This window comes from Oryctolagus cuniculus, chromosome 16 (assembly GCF_964237555.1).
Source record: "Oryctolagus cuniculus chromosome 16, mOryCun1.1, whole genome shotgun sequence".
Taxonomy (NCBI): Eukaryota; Metazoa; Chordata; class Mammalia; order Lagomorpha; family Leporidae; genus Oryctolagus; species Oryctolagus cuniculus.
This window is the reverse complement of record NC_091447.1, coordinates 69,428,227-69,445,517: the sequence shown is the minus strand read 5'-3', so window position 1 is coordinate 69,445,517 and position 17,291 is coordinate 69,428,227. Positions and strand designations below refer to the sequence as shown.

The 17,291-nt window shown below is 39.7% G+C and overlaps 1 protein-coding gene across 1 annotated transcript; it reads right to left on the bottom strand.

The window, feature by feature from the left end:
- Window positions 1-1,732: 1,732 nt before the first annotated feature.
- Window positions 1,733-15,732, bottom strand: LOC138845778 (vomeronasal type-2 receptor 116-like). The gene is made up of 7 exons (XM_070059357.1): window positions 15,572-15,732; window positions 11,960-12,251; window positions 9,032-9,838; window positions 6,142-6,369; window positions 5,712-5,835; window positions 2,020-2,916; window positions 1,733-1,782 (listed from the first exon to the last, which is right to left on the bottom strand). Exons 1-7 carry the CDS (start codon window positions 15,730-15,732, stop codon window positions 1,733-1,735), a joined length of 2,559 nt encoding a protein of 852 aa, XP_069915458.1.
- Window positions 15,733-17,291: the final 1,559 nt, after the last annotated feature.

The following is a 17,291-nucleotide window of genomic DNA, read 5'->3' as shown; positions in this document are numbered from 1 at the left end:
TTTAGATACCTTAAATAAAAGTGTTCTGGGGAAATAAAAGAAAAAATTCATTTTGGCTATAAAATAAAAATAAATTAAAGGAAAGTAAAATGTCTATGTGTATCATTTTGGCTGAAAATACAATGTTTTGCCATACTTAGTTTTAAATCTTTGTGGAATAAATTATTAAGAACTACATGGTAGCTTTGGGATCCACAAGGAGAGAAGGCCTATACTTCTGGGAATGGAGAGACCCTACCCGCACTTCTGGGAAAGAAAAGTCCTTGTGAAGGTCCACCGGTTGCCTAAAGGTCAACCCACGAGGATCAGACCTGCCTCAACCTTTAACCTCTATGCCCTATATCTATAAAAGGAGCCCTTCCAACCTCTGACGCTCTGTTGGGGCTGGGAAACCTTGCCCAGGAGCGGAATCCCAATAAAAGCTTGTGAATTAATTGATTCATCTGCCTGGGAAGGTTTGTTATGTGCCAGAAAACTTCCACTGCACACTACCATAGCATGAATGTTCAAAAGTTATTTTAAAATTTGCTATATATAAGAGAAGTTGAACATTTTTCATTGGATTATCATTTATATCCCCTGCCTATATTCCTGCAGAACTATGGTCTTCTTTCTTGGTATTTGTTGAACACTTTATTTAGTGCAGCATTAAGCCTTTGAGTCAAATGCAAGCTAAAACTATACTATCTCAAAATAACAAATAAAATATTACTAGGTTGAGCAATAAAATGAATCAATAAAATTGTAAAACAGAATGATAAAAATCTGTAAGATGGAAAGTTATACAGTTTGAAAAAGAAATAAATGATGCCTGCTGCAATGTGGATGGGTTTGAAGCCAGACTCCTATGCTACATATTGATCAGAATTATTCAGAAAAGGTAAGCTCAGAGAAACTAAAGAAGATGATTGCTTGCATGATATGAGTTTGAAACTGACTTCTTATTGCATAAAGAAATTTTTATAGGGTGATGAAAATGTCTTCAATCCACTTAGAGAAGACTATTGCATGAATGTGTGAACATACTATGCACAATCTGAATGTTCAATATGAATATGCATGTACTTAAATGCTTTTGACTTATCCAGTTTAAAATTGGTTCATCTTAGCTATGAGAATTTCACATTAATAAAAGCAACATTGTGTCGCATGTGCAAGTGAAAAAATAAAACTTAAAACAAAGACAAAAACAAAAACCAATATATTGATGAAAGAACATACAGTTAATGATTCGGTGCCATGTTTAAATGAATATTCCATATATGTTTGATAAAGACATCATTTCAAAATAGCTCAACAATGAGAATTTATTAAGATATTTTGGGCAACACAATATCTCTACAGAGGAACACTGTATGACCAAGCACCTCCCATGTCTGGAAAAGGAATCTCACTTAAATGACAATGTCAACAAAGAGATGTCAAGCACTCAATAGCCAGGGCAAACAGAACATAAAGCTTGTATAATTAGATGTCTTAGCAAATATGAACAATTACATTGTCTGTACATTGATAAAAAATATAAATTAATTCAGTCTCCACCATTTCAGGGATAGCCTTTTAATATAAAATAACATTGTCGTTGTAGCCTGGATGAAAATTTACATCATAATTTATTTTTACTCAATATAAAATTTTTCTCTAAAATCCATTACTAACTCTGAGAGGGAGAGAAACACAACCCCATGCCTGTCCTGGACTGAGGCTACAACCAACAACAGGCAGTCAGACCCTAGTTTTTCAAATAGGTGGCCAGGACCAAGTTAACATGAAGATTCAACCCTTCCTTCCAGGGTCCCCAGGAGTCACACGTCCATGTCAGGAGCCAAAGCCAAAGGTAGAAATTTATGCCATGCACTCAGAATGCTAGGATAATGTCCAATACAATAAGTTTTTAAAGGAAAAATCAATTTTAGTTCCCCCATATTTCTGGAATGCTATTTCAGAGTGGATTCTTGGTACTAAACTCTAAATATATGATAATAAAACAAGTGGAAAAAATTTAGAATCCTTTAGAACTTGCTTTTTTCTTTAAGCCTTTCAAAGTGTTCTTCTCAGGTCTAATAAGAATAACATAGCACTTGGGAAAAAAGATGCAGCCTAGGAGCCCTGCACTGGAGGCCAAGATAGAGAAGACCTCCACGGCCACCATGACCTTCCCCTTGATGCTGTGGTAGACAGGCAGGAAGGTCACCCAGACACTGCAGAACACCAGCATGCTGAATGTCAGGAACTTGGCTTCATTGAAGGTGTCAGGCAGATTCCTGGCTAGGAAAGCTACAGTGAAGCTCACCAGGGCCAAGGAGCCCAGGTAGCCCAGGACACAGTAGAAGGCAGTGGCCGAGCCCTTATTGCACACCAGGATGATGTGGTCAAGCTCAGAGTGTGTATCTAACTCAATAAAAGGAGGGTAGGTTCCCAACCAGATGCCACAGAAAGCCAGTTGGATCAAGGAGCAGATGGGAATAACAGAGTTATATACGCCTGATACCAGCAATCTCCTCATTGTTCTTCCAGGTTTTGTAACCTTGAAGGCCAGAATCACAGTGATGGTCTTGGCCAGCACAGTGGAAAGAGCCACTGTGAACACAAGGCCAAATGCTATTTGTTGCAGGAGGCAGGTGGCTGTGTTGGGACGGCCAACGAAGAGTAAGGAGCAGAGGAAGCACAGGAGGAGGGTGATAAGCAGGATGTAGCTGAGGGTCCTGTTATTGGCCTTGACAATGGGAGTGTCTCGGTGCTTCACAAAGACCCAGAGGACCGCAGCTGTGAGGACAGAGAAGCACAGAGCCATGCAGGCCAGAGCCATCCCCAGGGATTCTTCAAAGGCTAAGAAGGTCACCAGTTTAGGGAGGCAGCGACTTCTTTCCTGGTTTGGGTACTCATCGTCTGAACACTGCATGCACTGCTTTGCATCTGATGAAGGAGAAATACTGAATTTTTACTTTGCAGAAATTTTGAATTTTTTCCTATTGTCAAAAATGGTCAACTCTGCAATGCCAGTGGGAGCTTGTGATGTATACCAGGGCACACCCAATCAGGTTTCTGCATTGCTGACCAGGGAGCATGCCCATCGGCAGATTGGAATAAACTCATTCAAACAACACCTTCAGGAGATGGGGGCTCAGTTAACTCATCCTGTGACACAGTGCTGTTCCCACGAGCATGGATGCTTTCCAGCCTTTGTCTGTACTATCTCCTAAGTCAGCCTCATGTCACATCCTGTATCTCCATGCTTCAGACACAGAAATAAATAACCCAAACCTCGCAAGATAAACTTACCATCATCAATACTCCAATTGCTAGCATTTCCTGACTGCATACTACTTGATATCTGCAGAAAATGTCTTTTCTCATTTTATATTTTTATTTCCTTGGGAACCTTGTTTCAATTTTAATGTAAACTTGAGGTGCATTTTATCAAGTAAGCAACATTTGGATTTGAACAGAGGTGTTTTTTATAAATAAAGAAATTTGAGTGCAATTGATAATTTATCAAGTTATTGATTGAGAAATTAGATATTTTTCAAGTTAGTACATAGTATAAATTAATTTCAAAATGAATTTATTAATATATTACATTCTCTGGGTCACAACAATTGCATGATAATTACTATAACATAATTCTCACCAATTCTCATGTTAGTATGATATTAATAAAAGCAAAAGAGCTAACATTCCATTCATTGGTACCATTTTAAGATACTTCCTTTTCTCCACCTCACCTCTACCTTCCTCCATCCCTCCCTCCTTTCCTTTCTTCTTTTCTTCTTTTTCTTAATTCCTTCCTTCATTTCTTCCTTTTTATTTTTTGAAATAGCATATTTTTAATTTACATTATAGTCAAAGGCTTAAAACTCCACTAAATCAAGAATTCGACAAGTAAAAATTAATGACTATAGTTCAGTGGGAATGGAGGCAAAGGCTATAAACAATAACCAAAACAAAGTGTCCATTTCACTTATACATATTAAATTTTAAAATAATCGTAGAAACTCTGAGTAATTTTTTATTTTGTATTTTTTGAACTTTTCAACTCATTTTCATGAAATCATGGCTTGTTACCCCATTGTTCTTGTGGATGGTGGGGAAAAACGTCAGCTCTGAACACCATGTTGTCTCTCTTGAAATAACATTTCAGTGCCAGTACGGCAAGAAATAAGTCATAGAGACAAGTCAATGAATGGACATATCTCTGTTTTAGTTAAATACAGAAGATGGGCTCCGGCGCTGTGGCATAGCAGGTAAAGCTGCCTCCTGCAATGCCAGCATCCCATATGGGCCCCAGTTCAAGTCCTGGCTGCTCCACTTCCAATCCAGCACTTGGTTATGGCCTGGGGAAGCAATAGAGAGTGGCCCAAGTCCTTGGTTGGGCCCCTGCATCCACATGAGAGACCCAGAAGAAGCTCCTGGATCCTGGCTTTGGATCAGTGCCACCCTGGCTATAGGGGCCAAATGGAGAGTGAACCGACAGATGGAAGACTCTCTCTCTCTCTCTCTCTCTCTCTCTGCCTCTCCTTTTCTCTGTGTCAATTTGATTTTCAAATAAATAAATAAATCATAAAAAATACAGATGATGATATTGGGGTCTGGCTATACTTGTCATAAGGTTTTGATTTAGGTTTTGTAGATGATACTTCTTCAATCAAACAAGATCCCAATGTAATTTAGAGTAAATCTTTCTGGATTTCTTATCTTGAAGTACTCATTCCTGCTCTTGGGGTCTCCAGAGGCTCTGTCTTCAATCTCAGATACTTTATACAGTATTTGCACATACAAGCAAGTATTGTTTTACAACATGTTTCCAGAATTAGTTTTTTTTTAATTCTTTTTTACTTGTTATTGAATTTTTGTTAAAAAAAAAAGCATAGGTTAACTCTGTTCTGTTATCTTCTCCATGTCCAAAACTATATATTTCCTCTAGGAAATGAATAAAGCCAGATGGTTGCTACTGCTAACACAATGGGAATTGAGATGCTCTTTTGGAGGTAATCAAATCATTACTAGGTCTATTTCTAATATTTTGAAAAAAAGAAATTATTTCTCAATGAGACCTTGCATAGTTTTTACATTCTCGGTACATTTTGTTTGATAGGTAATTCTTTTTATGTTTGTCTTGTTCAAACATTTTTAATGAGTATGCCAAACTATATATTATAGCAGGATGTGATATTCATACTTCACCTTGAATCTTTCCTTTAATAAATTCTAGAAATCTAAATGTAACTGTGGTACTAATTAGACATCCTTAATACCATGCACAAGATTAATGAAAGTGCAGGAAGGAATATGGTATTTTCACGATGACATACAAGCGCTTGCTCTGTGCTTATCATGTGTTTGTAAAGATGAATTGGTTTCATGATCTACAGGCACCAATAGAAAGTCTTGATTATTATACTTCCTGAATTTCTCAGCTGCAATATAGCAGGTTCCACCCGCAAATCTCAGATGATGACTCATCTAATGTGTTGTGATGTCTTTTGGCATCAGTGCTAAAGTTGACTTTCTAGAATGAGCACCACCAGACAACAGCTTAAACATAAAGAAATAGCTGTAGTGATCATAAGTTGATATATTGAATTAACAAGTACATATGTGCATAGAAAAAATGATGCACTAAAAATTCGCTGGGTCCTACTGAAACTCTTTGGTTTTCCTTTTGTGGAGAATTAATTAGGACCATAAATTATGGATTGGAAATTTTCTACCTGTCTGATTGGCAATTTCTCTCTCGGGACACAAAACACAAGTATAGCAGCAGATAGGTCTTCCTTCCTGTGACATTTTCCTGAATCCAGGACCACAGCTCTGGCTACACACAGATCGAGGAGTCTGAAGGAAAAAGAGAAGCATGATCATGGTTTGGTTTATTATCAGCCACCGTGAAGGATGTCAGTAGAGCCCTCCTCACTACATAACACCTTGGTCTTCAATTGAAAGTCACAACTATATCCCCTCCTCCTGTACCTGTGGTCAATACCTAGACATCCATTTCAGTATTTCAACTATTACCACTCCTGTTTCACTGACCCTGATTCCCAAGGATTACAAAGGAACCTGATCATTTCACACTTAATCTCCTCACAAGACTACTCACGGATCTCTCTATGGGTATTCCTTGTCAAAAGAGAATCATACCACTTTGAATGCAACAGGCCATTCTATCATCTCTTCATTGATAAGTAAGCTTTGTTCATGTGGATTCTTGGAGGAAAACTCTCCAATTTTAATAAGCAAACGCAGACCACTAGGAAAATTCACAACGTTCTGGATATAGTAATGCACCATGTGGTTTCTTGTTTCATGGAAGGATACATCTTCTCCAGCGCTGTTTGTAAATTGGATTTTCCTAAGAAATGGATGGAGCTGGAGGACAGATATAATTGAAATACAGAGCACATCCAAATTAGTTTTTGGAAGTCAGATGCTCTAAACAAGCCCTCTTTCTTGTCTTCTGCATTCAGATTTTCCATTTGGTAGAACATTAGTTTTCTTTGGATGGTTAAACATCTCCTGGGTCAGGTACTCCTCTGCTCCCTCAACAAAACATCAAAGAGTGATTGTCCCCAATCAGAAAGCTATAGTTTTTGGTCCAGAGGTTGACTGGAGCATAGGCTCTATTGCAGCCTTGGTCATGAAAGATTGGTTGGGGCTTTGTGGAATCTAACTTTACTGTTACTAGTTTGGAACCACATAGATGGCTACTGAAATAACTTGATAGGTGTTGTGATATATCACAAGTGTGCATCTACATAAGTTCTTCGTAAGGTTCAAAATATAGTTGATGATTAGTGTATTTTGGTTGGGGAAAAATTAGAAATTTATGCATGATTGTTTCATAAGATATTTTCCATCAAGAGACTCAAGACAACTGGTAACACCTCAGAGGTCCATATTTATAAATATGTACATTATGTACATTACATATATCAGCAATATGTCTTATACCTTATAAGGTATACCTTAACACAGGTTGAATGTGGTACAACATGGTGTTCTTCCTTTCTTTGGTTTTGGGTCACTTATTGTGATGACTGTGACTATCTTTGACATATCAGGAAGTATGGTATGACTAAAGGCAAAATTTCAAATCTTTGAAAGCTTATTATGTTTTATATAGTATGTGTTAACCTTGGACCTTCTAGATCACAACACACCTGCTATGGGATACAACTAAGTTCTTATTTTTTTTTTAATTTTTTTTTAATTTTTTTTTTATTTTTGACAGGCAGAGTGGACAGTGAGAGAGAGAGACAGAGAGAAAGGTCTTCCTTTGCCGTTGGTTCACCCTCCAGTGGCCGCCGCTGCAGCCGGCGCACCGCGCTGATCCGATGGCAGGAGCCAGGATCCAGGTGCTTTTCCTGGTCTCCCATGGGGTGCAGGGCCCAAGCACCTGGGCCATCCTCCACTGCACTCCCTGGCCATAGCAGAGAGCTGGCCTGGAAGAGGGGCAACCGGGACAGAATCCGGCGCCCCAACCGGGACTAGAACCCGGTGTGCCGGCGCCACAAGGTGGAGGATTAGCCTATTGAGCCACGGCGCCGGCTTAAGTTCTTATTTTTTAAACAGTTTTCACTTAATTTTTAAGTAATGTAGAGGACAAAATTCACAAATAATTCAAAATTATATCTATGGAAGCCTTCTTGAAAAATTCATTTTCTTTACCAAGGTTTGACTCTAATCATGTGGATTATAAAATATGCTTCTTATGAGTAAAATATAATTAATTTATGAAGTAAACTTTCTCATGTTAATTTTTGCATATACATTTTACCTTTTCTACATATCACACTTATTTAATTTATTCTGCAAATTTATGAATGTATTTGTCCTTTGCATACACAAACAGAAGTTCCTAAATACATTCTATATATAGGGAATGGATTATGTAAGCTAGGGTTAAAACCCAGACAGATTCATTTGTAATCCAGAGGGCATATCCTGTGCTTACGTGCATCCTCAGTAGTCTCATGTATAAGAAATGGGACTACAGTCCATGCTCCCTGATTGCTGCAGAGTTTGTAAGGACAATTGGTCTAACATGCTTTATTTCCCATCCATTTCCTATCATGTTTAGGATATTATGTGAAATCCATTTCTATTTTCACAAAAAGTATCTTATCTCATTAAGGGCTGAGGCCACAGATTATACAGAATTATAGATCAATTTATTAATCGATAATTAATTATTGATCTAAAATCAATTATATAATAGTTAATTATTGATATAATAATTAATTGTGTACTATATTATATAATTACATAATGTATATAATTAACTTATATTATATATAATTAATCAATTATAGATTTGATCAATATTTGCAACAAAATACATGGAATTGAAGATCACTATGCTGAGTGAGATACTGCAGGCCCAGGAAAGAAACATCAGGTGTTTTTCTGATTTGTTCAAGTTAATATACAGAGTACAAACACCGTGCATGTTGTTTCCATGAAGCATACCATGTATATGATATATACCCTAATTTCCCTTTATTAGGAACATTGTCATTAATCCCTCACCTTTTTAAATTAATAGTCCTATTCCAAGAAAAAGCTGTATATATGAATATATATAAATATCTACATGTGATGTACACGTAGCAGGATGCCAAAATTGTTAAATTTTACAAATGAAAAATGAATAGAAATGAAAAATAATTGGTCAATATGTCTTTTTTGGCTTTATATAAATTCCAAAGAATGTTAGGGAATGACAACTTTTTATCTGTTGTTTACTCATGTGTTTCATTGTATACTTTACAGTATTTCAGCCAGCATTAGAAACTTTTCTAATATGATTTCTGATTAGAAAGTAAACATTCAAAATCTACAGTGACTGAAATTTCCAGCCAAAGCCAACAATCACAGATATACCACTAACCAAAAGAAAGAGCCCATATTCTTTTGTACCTAATCTCTCTGAACTTGAGATGAAAAGCAGGGTCATGATGCTGTACCTCAATAAAACATCTCTAGATTCCATCAAGTGGCCAGTGCTTGTTCTGTTCTAAGGGAGGTTTACCTGCCAGGGAAGAATCATGGGCTGGGCTGCTTCTCCTGGAGATCCCATTTCTACTTTCTCCAAAAGCATTTTATGGAGGACATGAGCCACTGTGTAGACAGCATTGTAGACTAAATAGCTGGAGTCAGATATGGTCAACAGGTCAATATGTCCTGGAAGAAACTCTAAGGAAGTATTTCGTGAGCAGGTTCCAATACGTCCACAAAATGACCCTGCAAGTGAGCAGTCCAGATGGAAAAGCCATAATTTACTAAAGTAAAAGTCTTCTGGGTAGTGGGAAGGGTTTGCCATCTTGACAAAATGTTTGAGGCCAGGGATTTCTTCCTTGTGGGGTGAAAATGAGAAGCCTCCATGTAGAGAGTGCAACATGTGGTTTGTCTCAGACATAACAAGATCCCACTTTGATGTCAAGATCCACACCTTCCCCATGGTTAAAAAGGACCTCACTGAAATATCCACAATGATGAGACCTCTTACATCACCATAGAGTATATGCACATTTGCAGATGAAGCTCTGATGCTACTCATGAAAGTGAGATCACTATCCCCATACAACTTCTTTGTGACAGGGAGCTTCACTGTAAAGGCCACACAGACACTTTTCTTGAGCATCTCTGCTTCAAAGTACTGAAGGAACTGCTCTCCCTTCATGTCATCAGACACAAAGAGAGCCACCCACATCCAGCCAAAATGCAGCAACAAGGAGATCATTCCATGGCCCAAAGAGCTGTCACTGGTGGCCATCTGATAGAGTGAGGGAAACTGGTCCTTATCATTTAGCATGGGATCAAAAGGGCCATAGGTGAGCTGAAAGCAAAGAAAAACATGATCACATTTTTGTGAGATTTGTCTTATCTCACTTGGAAGTGAGTGAAAAAAAATCTCCCCAAGGTGAGCTTTAAGTAGGTTACTATTGTGTGAAAAGAAAAAGTACAGTGAGATGAAAAATCTTGCTATATTGACCACAGAGAAGACCATGCTTCACATGCACATTACTTTAGGTTAATAAATGTGACTCCTCATCCTTAGCTTTAAAGAAAATCTGTCAGTTTCTGTATGCTCTTCATGTCCTGCAGTGGGGACTGAGGAATAAGAAACTTTGGATGCTGCTTCACCCAGCCAGTGGTCTTTCCCACATCCTTGCCCAGGGTGACTGGTGGAGCAGAGCCACCTTCTCCATGGTAGATAACTTTAGACAGAAATCTCTACTGTGTTGATCTCTTGGTATTTGGTGTACACGGATTACCACAGGAATCCTGCATTGTCTCCAAGAATACAATTACCAACCCTCTTTGATTTGGGGCAAAATAATTTTTCCAAAACAGAAACTTCTGCTCACCATGTGGCCTATGTTTGGCAGGCACATTTTCTTGTGTAGTGTGTCCCTGGGGAAGTATTTTTTAGATACTGGTGCAGACCTAGGGAGGAAGTGATAATGTCTCAAGTCATTGGGTCATGGAATTCATGTGGAATGACTTCCTGGTTCTACACATCTGCTCTGGCAGACTCAGCCCAACATCATGGCAGACATTTGGTGAGCAAACCAGCAGAGCTGGTTATATTGGAGCCCCTTGTCTGACTGGCTGCTTCGCTGTCTCCTGAAGATTGGATTCAATGTCCACATGTTTGATATGTAGAGTTGTATATGGCATGGCCACTGAGAATGTGAAAAAAATCAATCTGTGTGCTTGTGACTAATTAGGATTGAAAACATGATTGGTTGAGCTCCAGTATAACTGGATATGAGTCTCAACACTCCATGGTGGAGCCAGCCTTGTGGCACTGTGTGTGAGCCTATCAATGATGATACCAGCATCCAATTTTAAATTGTCAGTTCAAGTCCTGGCTAATATGCTTCTGATCTACTTGCCTGCCAATGTGCCTGAGGATTCAGCAATGTGTTACACAAGTACTAGGCCCCTTTCTACCATGTGGTATAACTGGAAGGAGATAGTGGCTGCTGGCTGCTGGCTGCTGGCTGCTGGCTGCTAGCTGCTGGCTGGCTCAGATCTAGGTGTTGTGGGAGTTTGGGGAGTGACCCTGTGGAATAGGAGATCCACCCCACCTCTGTGTGTATGTGTATGTGCCTTTCCTTCTTTCTCCATTGCTTTGCCATTTAGATAAACAAATATAGAAGTCTTTTTAAAAATAATTTTTCACTGTTACACTCAGTGTTTTCCCAAAGAGAACCAAGAGGTAGATCCCCATATCCATTAGTCCTAGATCTCTGGGTGCCACCTGAGACAGTGCTGTCCTAGGATGGGGCATGTCTATGTGCTGTGGACATTTTTTATGAGGCATAGAGGTGAGACTATTAGATAGTCAATGCTTCCAGCAGGTGGGAGATGGTTACACAGGCCCTAGACAGGAATATTAAGAATATGGTCAGCCGGCGCCGCGGCTCACTAGGCTAATCCTCCACCTTGCAGCACCAGCACACTGGGTTCTAGTCCCGGTTGGGGCACCGGATTCTGTCCCAGTTGCCCCTCTTCCAGGCTAGCTCTCTGCTGTGGCCAGGGAGTGCAGTGGAGGATGGCCCAAGTGCTTGGGCCCTGCACCCCATGGGAGACCAGGATAAGCACCTTGCTCCTGCCATCAGATCAGTGCGGTGCGCCGGCCGCAGTGCACTGGCTGCAGCGGCCATTGGAGGGTGAACCAACGGCAAAGGAAGACCTTTCTCTCTGTCTCTCTCACTGTCCACTCTGCCTGTTAAAAAAAAAAAGGAATATGGTCAACATACCCTGCTATTTGCCTTTATTCCTTATCCTTCCCCTGTTAATAATCTCATGTCCCTGAAAAATCCATGGGATCTCTCCTATACCAATGTGGAATATGTACACTCGGCTGCCCCATTTCCATTTTTCAGAGGTGAGAGAATGGTGTTGGAGGAGATTCAACTATTGTTCTCCAAATTCACAACCCATTTACCTGTGGGGTTTTGTAGAGCTCCAAAAGTGTTCCAAATTCAATGGACAATGCTGATGTGGTTCCAGCAATGATGGCAACATGTCTTCCTTGTTTATGGCAGCTGTAGTTAGGAAAAGCCAGATTCATCCCAGCCAACCAATACACTAAGCTCAATAAGGTATACTGTTCACTGGCAAAGGCATTGAAGAATTTGAAACCCAGGGTCAGGTTGGGGAGTAGCTGGGGGTCCTTATTGATCTCCTGGATGGCAAAGCGGAAGGCCAGCACGTATTGGTAGTTCTTCCACAGCCACCTAAAAAGAGGGGCAGCATCAGGGAGAAGGTTCAGAGCATGGAATTCAGAGCAACAACACAGCCATGCCCTGAAGCAGCAATAGTCAGACTCAGGCTTCCACTCAGTTGTGCCACAGCTCTTGCACATGGAGGAGGTGTGAGGGAGGTTCCAAGGGCTCTAGAAGATCCTGGCAAGGTCCTTGGACTCCTCTGAAGCAAACCATGTCTATGATCACTCTCACCTTCATGAACCCTCTAGGGAATCTTTGATGTGTTCAACCTAAGGACAACACCCAGGAGCATGCATTTCTGTTTTCAGTAATTTCTGGAGTAGCCTGAATACCACCTGACTCATCTGTTGTCCAAAATTTTAGAACATTCTCAGGGCCACCTGAGCTGTTTTTCCCTAGTCCTCACTTTAATTTTCTACTCTAATATTTTGCTTTGCTCAAATCAGATTTAACATTTTGTTTTCCTTGAATGTAAACATTTGACTCCTGAAATCTGTCAGATAATGGCTGATGATTGCTTAGTTTCCATTTATTTTTTCTTTATTGAATTCACATTTGTCATTTCATATTTTACACTTGCATGTTGCCTCCTGTTTTCTATATATGTTCTTAAAATTGTTATTAATACAAAGATTTCATATATTTCATAGATATTCTAAGAGGATAACCATATGTCCCTCCCTCAATTATCCCTCCTTCCTTTCTCTTTTTTCATGTAATCTTTGATATAACATAATCTCAATTTACTCTATAATCACAACATATATCTTAAGTGAAAATAGGATTTCTGAGAATTTAGGAACTCTCACATTTTATGAGAGAGTAGATGGTCTATTTCCTCACTATGGATTTCTTTTTTCTTCTTCCCTTGGAATTCTTTTGAACTTTTATAACTTATTACATTGCTTCCATAATTTGAAAGCTAAGAAAAGTCATACATGTTAATAAGTTACCTGGGACTCAATATATTCATCCAATCATTCCTTTAGTTACTTTGCATTGGATATTATGTTTCTGTTTTGGGCTTAATTAAGAGTTTGTCATTTATCCTTATCCTCAATATTATAAACACATTCAAAAAGTTTCTAATTGACAGTGCTTTATTTTTAGCTGAACAGTATTTATTGGGTCAGACAGTGTTGTGCATGTTGTTCTTATATGTGGAGTTTAAAATTTAATTTTGTCCTCCAGGTAAAAGTCAGTATTCTAGACACACTTAATCCAAGGAGATTTTCAGATATGTTGAGGACTTACTTGTTAAAAATGAATTCAACCTGGCACAGAAATCATGCTACTGTCATGTGTCCATAGCTTAAATTTATTTATTTGAATAATAAATTCAAACCGTTGAATAAACTTTTTTTTCTTTTACACATTTAGTCTTAGTAATAGAATTTTTCATTGTGAAGGGCATACTGCATTCACCCTGGGTTATTTACAGCATGTGCTATCAGCTGAAAGTTGACTAGCTTAATTCTTTTTTTTTCCTGAATGCAAAGTTGTGAGTTGTTAAGTACAGAACCTTGCATGCAGAGTTATTATTTTAAGTAAACAGGAGTGTCTGACACCAAAGCAGACCTAGATATTAAGATATTTTGAGAAAAGTATACTAAATGCTGTTGCAAGCCACAACATGGATAAAATAGGAAAACATGGTGCACTGCAAGATGTTAGTCACAAAAGACCACAAAGGGTATGAATCAGTTCACATGGAGGGGCTATAACAGACTGATCCTCAGACACACAAGACAGATGGGTGGTATAGACTAGGAGAGAAAGAATGAAAAATGTAGAGACACTGAAAAGGACTATGGGGATTTGTGAGTGGGTGATGAACATTAACAGGTTTATCAGCAATGAGTTGGTAACTCTTTTAAAAATCTTGATAAAAGACTTTATCTCATTATTCAATGATGTACCCCAATCATCTCAGAGAAATATGCAGCTTATTAAATGAAATTGATCATTAGAGTATTACATACAGTCACACAAAAATGAATGCCAAATTAAAGGCCAAACACTGGGTAAACAAGTGTGGGATCTGCACATAAAATAACTCTTTTTAGGCAAATAACAACACATCTTCCATCAGCTTTAAGGGAGTTCAGTCATTGTATTGAAGCTGGAGCTTGAAGCCAAAGTCCACAAAGAATTAATCATCTGGCCCATATTAACTAAAGGAGACTAAAGCATACATAATTTTATTTTAGAGTGTGACAAGCACATGAAGGCTGGCATGTCTGCACAAACAAGGGTGACCAGACACTTTTCTACCTGGGGAACAGAAGGCAGGGCAAAGCCTGTCCTCCTCTTTTTGGCGTGGGCTGACCTCACCCTGAGATCATGAACAAGACAGGTCCTCACTGTCTCCCAGTGTCCCTGAGATGAGAGATTACATGGTAACACTGTGCCTCAGAGGTTGCCAGGCCCATTATCAGTTGCCCACACTGCATGGCAATCTGCTGAGTGGATAAGCTTTAAATTCCAAAAAGCATGGAAAAGCCAGACACACACCATTTAAACCAACAGCTCTCTGCCTCACCCTCTTCTGAACACATGAGCATGTGGTTCTCTGCAGTGAGTCAGAAATACACTCCACTGTCACCATCAACAAAGGTGCAGAGACAGGATGTTTGTTTCTAATCCTCTTCAGACATCCATGTTAAAAGTTACTAAAACACATGCTGCACAGGTACGTCAAGCCCAGAATTTTCTGTGTGATTCCTGGAGAACCATCAGGATCCAAGCGAAAGAATTGGGGAAGACAAACCCCTTTCTCCTTGTGACTTTCAGAGACTTAATGCCTGCAGTCTGTTGGGGCTAAGTTATTGACATGTGGTGAGACACAGTCTGTCACAGTCTGTTTATGGTGGCACATCTCAGACACACATTGATTCACTATCAAGTGCATTTCAACAATGCTCTTGTCAGCACTGACACCCAGAATGACCTCTTAATCCTAACGCTGACCCCAGACCAGGGTCTCAGTGTCTCAGGACACCTGTGCCCACTCCATGCATGCAGGTGGGATGGGATCTGGAGTCCCCACATTTTGACTCATCCCAAGATGTCCAGGGCTACATGGAGTGGGCACATTTCTATTGATGTCACTGCTCTGTCCCTGAAAGACTAAGAAACAAATGGAAAAATGAACAGGAAGGTGTGGAAGGAACAAGAGTGGAGGGAACCTATGCCTTTCTTTATTGGCATTTATGCCACTTTCTGCATACCTTCCAGCATTCTCAGAAAGTATTAAACACAGACATAGTAACATACACTCACATTCAAGAATAACCAGACTTAACACATATGCACAATCTTGAACTTACCACGAAACAACAGTTTTATACTGGGGACGATGTAAAAAAGATATCTGGACCTTTTCAGTTTCTGTTTCTGGATAGTAGAGAGGGAAAAAGCCACCCAAGATCAGGTCTCCGTCTTGGTTGATACTTGGCTTAAGGTAATGATGGCATTCCCTGTGAGTCATGCCCTGTAAAGTGTGTATAGTATGCAGGAGTAGGCACAGAAGGCTCACAGACAACATCTTGCCAGTGTTTTCACAATGCAGAGATGAAGCCCAGAACATCAGCTGAGGTTAGGGAACAAGGAGCTGGCAGGTGTCAGCAGGCTCAATCCCCTGCAGAGAATTGCTCTCTGTGCAGGGCACTGCCGAATCCCAGTATCGCTGTCTTCAAGTCTAGTGAGTCAGAAAGGGGCACAACTAGCAACTACAGGGAGTTATTTCTAAGGAAGTCCATGCAGTGAGACATTGCCCTTGGTGTCCATGTGATCAGCACAGCACTTGCAGCTCAGCCTTTTCATTGCTTCACTGTGTCCCACACAGTAACTCAAGGGATCACCCAGCCCTGGGGCCCTGCACCTGTCACCCTCCATTATTGGGGAAAACATGTTGGAAAAACATGTCTTGGACTCTCTTTCCTCTCCTCCTTGTATGATTTCATCATGGTCCAACAAAGCACTGGGGACCACTGAATGATTGGACTGTGTACAAAGTGTTAAGTGTTACTCCAGGGGACTTCTTGGTGTGTTTGGCAAGTTTAGAAAGAGTCGATGCTAGGATCAACAAAATATCTAGTTGCATAATTCCACATATGAGTTGGAAAGAAGTCAAGGGCTGATGTCTATCATTGATGACTCTGTGCTCCCCACCCAGTCTCTTCATTGCTGTATCTAACATCAATCTCAAGTCTACAGAACGCTGCTGGGAACATTGGCTTCATGATTAAGAATGAACGGGCATATTCAGAAAAGGGGACCAATTCTTTCACCATGTATACCCCTCCACACAATTTATCCAGTTACCCACCTCCCTGAGGTTCTCCCCATTTAACAAGCATTTAGCATTGGTATGGTTTCCATGTGACAAGTGAAAGGAATTCTGTTCTGTATCAAACATGGATTTCTCAGACTGTCTATTTTCTCTCACTTTTTACAGGAAACATTCTAAACAATATTCCTCTACCTTTTTTTAAACTTTTATTTAATGAATATGAATTTCCAAAGTACAGCTTATGATTACAATGGCTTCCCCCCATAACTTCCCTCCCACCCCCAAACCACCCCTTTCCCTCTCTCTCCCTGCTTCCATTCACATCAAGATACATTTTCAATTCTCTTTATATCCAGAAGATCAATTTAGCATATATTAAGTAAAGATTTCAACAGTTTGCACCCCCATAGAAACACAAAGTGAAAATACTGTTTGAGTACTAGTTATAGCATTAAATCACAATGTACAGCACATTAAGGACAGAGATCCCACATGAGGGGTAAGTGCACAGTGACTCCTGTTGTTGACTTAACAAATGGACATTCTTGTTAATGGCATCAGTACTCACCCTAGGCTCCTGTCATGAGTCGCCAAGGCTATGGAAGCCTTTTGAGTTCTCCAACTCTGATCATATTTAGACAAGGTCGTAGTCAAAGTGGAGGTTCTCTCCTCCCTTCAGAGAAAGGTACCTCCTTCTTTGATGACCTGTTCTTTTCACTGGGATCTCACTCGCAGAGATCTTTCATGTAGGTTTG

Coding starts and splice junctions, on each gene's coding strand:
- LOC138845778 (XM_070059357.1), bottom strand. CDS start 15,732: ATGACTCACAGGGAATGCCATCATTACCTTAAGCCAAGTATCAACCAA. Junction 9,839..11,959: donor AGCTCTACAAAACCCCACAG/GTAAATGGGTTG, acceptor CTTTGCTTTCAG/CTCACCTATGGCCCTTTTGA. Junction 6,370..9,031: donor CCATGATTCTTCCCTGGCAG/GTAAACCTCCCT, acceptor TCTGTCCTCCAG/CTCCATCCATTTCTTAGGAA.